This window comes from Hyperoodon ampullatus, assembly GCF_949752795.1.
Source record: "Hyperoodon ampullatus genome assembly, chromosome: 4".
In the NCBI taxonomy this organism is placed as follows: domain Eukaryota; kingdom Metazoa; phylum Chordata; class Mammalia; order Artiodactyla; family Ziphiidae; genus Hyperoodon; species Hyperoodon ampullatus.
Window position 1 is genome coordinate 124,504,992 of NC_136917.1, and position 6,980 is coordinate 124,511,971.

At 35.3% G+C, this 6,980-nt stretch overlaps 1 protein-coding gene across 4 annotated transcripts in view; it reads left to right on the plus strand.

The window, feature by feature from the left end:
* Window positions 1–6,980, plus strand: part of SREK1IP1 (SREK1 interacting protein 1) — a 127,285-nt gene that overhangs the window by 51,438 nt on the left and 68,867 nt on the right. Inside the window, exons 5-6 of one of the 4 annotated variants that reach the window (XM_079703962.1) lie at window positions 787–875; window positions 6,433–6,905. In XM_079703962.1, the coding sequence (XP_079560088.1) occupies window positions 787–875; window positions 6,433–6,818 (475 nt within the window). In that variant the 3' untranslated portion in view covers window positions 6,819–6,905. Of the gene's footprint in view, window positions 1–786; window positions 1,149–1,499; window positions 1,775–6,432; window positions 6,906–6,980 lie in introns of those variants that run through there. The other 3 variants (XM_079703964.1, XM_079703965.1, XM_079703963.1) reach the window with 3 other exon arrangements.

Here is a 6,980-nt window from a genome sequence, read left to right on the forward strand (position 1 = left end):
ATCTTTTTATACATCTCTTAAGAGAGCTGGGGTTTTTTTGTTCGTTTTTTGTTATTTTTCATTAGAGGAAAGAATTCTACAGTTTATTTTCCCAATTTAGTATTCGAATAATATAAGAAAAATAAAGTATAATGATAAGTTATTCTCATTCATTTATACAGAGTATACATTTAAAAGCATTCTTTCTGTAACTAGTGAAAATTATTTCAGAATGCAAGTGTTCATCTGTATCACTCTGCATGTAAAAGAATCAAGTACTTTAACTTGAAAAATAAAATAAAACAAAAGTGCTTTTATTTTGCTAACTTTCAGCTTTCATTCATTTATACAGAGGTACAACTGTAGCCCTTTTTATATAATTGTATCCTTTGTGGCTCTTTTAAGAGAATATGCGAACAAGTTATTATATACACAAGTGAATTGTGTATATAATGAGGGTTGGTAAATGCCATTTTCTTTGCCTTATAAGAAAGATTTTGAAGGGTACACAGGATGAAAAACTGAAAATCACAGAAAAATTATTTCATCCTTACTGAATTTAAAGCTCGTAACTAGAACTGAGCAGAACAGAGACATTTGTTTTGTTAGTTTCTCTGGCTAAGTGGCAAAAACTCTGAATACAGTATTTTAAGAGAATACAAATATATAAAGCACATTTTGTTTGAATTCCTTTATATTTATACTCCCACCTTGTTCCAAGAAGGATTTAAGGCAGTTCAAATTCCATTTAAATGTACCCATCAACCATAAATACAATTATCAGTCAACATGCATTATTACTCATAGGTCTTATTCATCCAGTTCCACTGAAGAGGACACTTCAAAACAAAAGAAACAAAAATATCAGAAGAAAGAAAAGAAAAAAGAGAAAAAGAGTAAGTCAAAAAAGGGGAAGCATCACAAAAAGGACAAAAAGAAGAGAAAAAAGGAAAAGCATTCCTCTGCCCCTAATAGTTCTGAAATCTCCAAAAAGTAACTGAGTCTTTGGCCTGAACCATTAAATTAAAAAATTTGGTTTTGAAAATTATTGGACTTTCCTTGAAATTTGATATATAATTATGCTTTGCAATAAATCAGAGCCTTTTCCATATAGACATTTTTTCATATATGGGACCATTACTGTCTGGCAGTATTTTAATGTACTATGATTATAGAGTATTGAATCAGTCTTATTACTTGATAGCCATGCCCCAAGTATGGATATTTGTGCAACAAAACTCATCGTTTTTGGTATTCCTCTGTGTGTGTGTCTGGCTAGTGTTATTACTTCATAAGTTGATTGTAAATGGCTTTACTACAGTCAACACAGGCAATCTACCTAGCAGTTAATGAGTACTGCTGAATTAAGTGTCCACCTTCCAGTGTTAAAGTGAGGTAGGGGATAATGCTTTACGCTTGACACTGAAAAATTTCATAGCTTTATATCCTATGATAATGTATAAAGAGAGTGAAGTTCTTCACTGTTGTTTTTAAATCTTGGCTTTTTTTGGATGTCACAGGAGATGAAGCTGCTTTATTGGTCTTGACCAGAACGTTTTAAATGAATGGCATCAGCAGGAAGATGATAATGAAAGTATTTATAACAAAATGTCACTGTTTTCTGAGATGCAGAGTTTCTAGTACCTGCCTCTTTAGTTTTAAAACAAAATATTTCTTCCTTGCTTAAAAAGACAAGTCTAGTTCAGCCTACTTGTAGGTCTCATAGAGATGATGCTGTATTGGGCAGGATTTTTAAGATAGACTCCTGGGTTGTTTTACAAATATGCCATATTGGCATGTCTTAAAGAGATACCTCAAACACAGAACTTTTTATTTAGGAGGATAACAGCTAAATCTTCATTAGAACTGATTTTTATTGTATTCGGTATGTAAATTTTATGACGCTTGTTTCTATGAGTAATGTGGAAATTTTTTATAAATGTGAACATATATATATATATTTGTCTGAAATTGTAGTTTTGAAGCAGGTTTCCACTGAATTTATGGTTTCATAAATGACTAGTTTGGGGTGTTTCTCTCTTTGACTTCAATCATAAACCTCAGGAGCAGTGACAAAAATTTAGGATTAAGAATTTTATTCTGTACTTTTTAAAATTTAAGAGTCAGGGAGTTACAACATGAAAGCCTTTATATAACAATGGAAATTTTATATGAGTCAGCATTTTCAAACACATAGTTGTAGATATAAATGTTTCTACATTTTTTTAATTTCACAATGATCAATGTTATTTACTTTGCTGAATACTTGGATATCCCTTATGTCCAATAAGTTAAATATTTATTATTGTAGCAGCATTGAAAGTCAACTAGTTATCATGGTACAGCACCAAAGATTGTAAGTACCTTACTGTGGTGCAGTTATAAATTTTCAAATTGGTAGCCTACAGACATGGCTGCAGGTGAATTCATTATGATGAAATCAGGTAAGTACACATAACCTCACAGGCTGGAAGGGTGTACTGATTCTTCCTTCACCCAGCACTCCTATCTGGCATGACCTCAGTAAGACTGGGAGAGCCTCATAACTCCTCTTAGCATATGCTTACCTTGTGCAGATTCTAGGGAAGCTACATCCACATCCCTTTTCTAACATTACAGCCATGGAAGTGCTCACACTTGTAGCTTTTCCATAACCTAACTTAGTCCTATGGCCTCCTTAAAAAGAAATCCTCTTGTTTAAATAGCTTAGTCAGTTATTTGGAGAGAAACACAGAGCTACTAGGTTTTTAAGGGTTTGTTTTGCCTTTGCTATAGTTTATGTATTTTTGAAAACTATATTTTATGAAAATACAATCCCTTGGTTATCAGTATGAAAAAAATAAGTAAAAAAACTTTAAAAAATGATTAGAAAATGCTACATGCAAACGTATGGTCTCGTCCTATTGAGTGTGTAACGTGGTTAAAAATGATAATTGTAGTGACACAAGAGTTGATCCAGTTATTTGTAAGTTTTACTTCTGTTAATTGTAGAGATAATAAGTTGGCTCATCAGATTTGTTATCTGAATGGTGAGACAATCAGTGGCTCAGGAGAGTTATATAAATTTCAGGCCTCATTAACTAATAGAGTTCGCAAATTAAAAGATTTTAATGTTCAGTAATTTTTTTCCCCAGGAAAAACTCTTGGAATTATTCTTGAGTAAATTTCCCATAGTCTGAGAATAGTTTATGAAAGATCTCATCTGAATAAAATTCGTTTATTTTTACTAAAGTAATTTTCTTCTGAAGTGATCTTGTTATTATTATTGGGTTTGGATGCAAATCTCACTAATATATTGTAGGAGAAAATTAGTGACATTTCCTCTCAGGCAATATGTAGCATAAGGAAAACTGAACTTAGTAGTAAAAATCCAAAAGTCCTAGTTGTCTGCGCTTCCATTGAAGGTACAGGGGTTCAATCCGTGGTCGGGGAACTAAGATCCCGCATGCCACACGGTGGCCAAAAACACAAGTCCTAGTCGTTCTGGCTACCTGTGTGACCTTCAACAAAGTAATTTACCTTCTCTGGGCCTTGGTGTCTTTCATCTATAAAATATTGTACCAAATTATCTCTGAGATCCCTTCTAGTCCTTAATATATATGATTATCAATACTTCAAATAATATTATTTTAGAAATTATTTTCATTTAGAATATAAATTATTATACTCATTTATAAATTGTTACAGATAAGCAGGTAGCATTCTGTAAACTGTAAAAGTTGAATTTATTAATATAACTGTTAAACACATGTTACTTCTTTAAGCAGATAATTGGTATTTGGTTCATATCCTTACCACCCAGTGTATGTTGTTTTCACTAGATGCAGACAGAATTTATGTTTAGATTTGTATCTGTAACCTGATTATCTGAATACTTTGAGACTATTGCTTTTAGGCTGATGGACCCATGCCCCATACAGTTCCATATTTCTTTTCTCCATATCTTCTGTTGGCTAAAACCTCTCAGAGGGATCCCCTGTTCTTCATACTTAGTACATATCTGTTTACATCTTTGGTTCTTTGAGGCTAAAACATCAATGAATAAAACAACTGTGTGTGTCTGTATTTACGACTCATTCTGTCTAAAATTACATAGGTCTAGGTTACCTTCAATTAAACTGGATTGAAGAGTTATCAGTAACAGTCTTGTTAAATGCCATTGAGTTCTCTCTTCAATAAACATTTACTGAGTGCCTAGCATGGCAAACACTATGTTAAATACCAGGGATACGGAGATAAATAAGACACATTTCCTTCCCTGAAAGGAATTCACAATTTAGTTGGTAGGAGAAACAGCAGAACTCATCATTAGGTATTAAGTGCAGTAATTGGGTTTATAGAAACACACAGGAGTACCTAACATAGTCTGGAGAAGTTAGAAGAGGCTACCTAGAAAAAGTAATGCCTGCAGTGCATTTTGATTGAGGGTGAGAGTGGGAGTTGACAGAATGAGTACTGTGAACAAAGCCCACAATAGAAAAAGCTGGGGCGTGTGTGTCAAGAATTATAAGCCCTGTGTGGGGCAGGAGTGGTAAGAATTGAGACCACCATTCTAAGTTCTTAGGTACAAGAGAAGGAGGTTTTATGTTCCATGTTTGGGAGCTTGGACTTTATCTGTAAGCAAGAGACACCATTAGAGAGTTTTAAGGAAAGAAATGACTTTTATTGAGGTTTGGTTTCATCCATTTCATAATCCAATCCCACAGTTTTTAAAGGATGAAATTAGTCTCATTAAAAGCCCGCATAGAAAATAATTTGAATCTTTGATATTCTATTATCTGATCTCTTTGTCTAGGCCCACTTTTCTAAGTTCTGATTCCTAAAAACTACAGTCTTCTAAAAAGCTACTATATTCTTTATCAGACCCATCCCCAGAATTACATGCATATGTACATAATTTGAAATGTGTTTTGCTTTTAATTTTATTTTAGGTTATTTTTGACTGACAGAATATATTGTGTTGTTATGTTAGTATTTTCAGTCGATATAAATCATTTAAAATATATTTTTCAATTCAGACTGTCGTAAATTGGTAAGGCTTCTTTTAATATTTTTAATATTGATTTGACTATTTTAATATTTAAATCAATATTATGAAGTACAACTGCTTCAAAGTCACAGTGACACACACCAGCTGGTCTACTAGATAGACCTGTCGCTCTCCCACAGGTTTCCTGGCTTGGCAGGGAGTGCTCCACAGATTCCAACTGATACTAAGTGCTGAGACTCAATTTTCCTGGGCAGTTGGCATCCAAGAACAGTAGGGTTTCTTATGCCAGCTCAATGATAATTTCACTTGCAAAGCCCAGGATCTTCAGACCTCACTTGTCTCCTCCCAACTCCTCTAAAATTTTGCAGAGCGCCAGAGAATTGGGTTGCCTCTTGTAGAGCACAGCCCGTGATGCATGCAGCCATGCCCAGCCCCAGTTTGCCTGTTCCACAGGTTGGGAAGAGTCTGGGGAACCAGGAGCATTTTGCTGGCCTTGAGTCTCTAAGTTTCCTGCTTCTTGTCTGGCCTCTGCTCGTCCCCTTGAGCAACAAAAGTAGACTTACCAGTGCCTTAACTAACTTTCTCAACCTAGATTTTCACCTGAGGCAACATCTAATTAGTAATATAATTATTAATATCTGTGTATCAAGATAGCCAACTTTCTGGAATTTTTTTTAATCAAAGATGGATAAAAGATCAAGAAGTACCCACACTTTATGTGCTTTCACAAAAATAGATGAAAATTCTTTGCTTTTATGACCACATAAAATGTCATTTTTGTAATGGAAATGTTTCAACTTTCAGACTTCACACACACTGTGAGCCATTTTAATATTTAAACATTGGCAAAACTGTGCTCTTTTTGAATGTGAAAGCCAACACTGGCAGTAGGATGTTTCAATAATGATCTGGAACTATGCTGTCAGTGTAGCCACATGTGGCTATTAAAATTTAGATTAATTAAATGAAAATGTTTCTCTTCAGTTGCACTAGCCACATTTCAAGTGCTGAGTAGCCACATGTCGCTAGTGGCTACCATGCCAGACAGTGCAGATATAGAAAGAACATTTCCATCATCACAGAAACCTCTACTGGGCAGCGCTGGAATCCCCAGTTCTTAGTAGAAATTTTGACAGGCTAATGATCAAAAGTTTCTAACCCTGAGCTTTGCATGCCTGAGAGCCATAAGGCATTCCTTTCTTTTCCCCCAGCAGACCAGAGAAGCTGTATTTGGCACATTTTGAAAGGATAGTCTTCCAACTACAGAAACTTTGTACAACACGGTAGATGTGTTCAACAGAGCCAGCTTAAAATTAATTCATTTTTCCTACTGAATTCCATTATAGGACCAGGTCTGTGTTCTTATAATAGAGATCACGTTTATGAATGAAAATCTTTTAAAACAATTTTAGTTTGCAGAAACTGTAGTTTGTTTGTTAGCTTGTTTTTTTTGCATTACGCAGGCCTTTCACTGTTGTGGCCTCTCCCGTTGTGGAGCACAGGCTCCGGACGCGCAGGCTCAGCGGCCATGGCTCACGGGCCCAGGCGCTTCGCGGCATGTGGGATCTTCCCGGACCGGGGCACAAACCCGTGTTCCCTGTATCGGCAGGCGGACTCTCAACCACTGCGCCACCAGGGAAGCCCCAGAAACTGTAGTTTTATTTCTAGATGTCTAAGTGATACCACTGCAGTAGCCTTAGGTGGGGCCAGAGAGCTAACTTGTTTGTTTTATAACTTTCATTCTAGAAATTCCTTAGGAACTTTATCAGTGAAGGATTTTTATTATAGCTATCCCTTGCAGAAAATATTTATCATGCAGATTATACATAGTGATACATTTTGTTATTGAATGTTAGTTTTTATAAAGGCAATAATACATTGTGTGCTCAGCAAATCCCCTAAAAAAGGCATGGGTTGATTTCTAAGAGACTTAAGAACACGCCACTTCTCGTTCATAAGGCCACTCCCCGAGATTTACCTATCTAGTACCATCTCTTATAAAAATGACTGC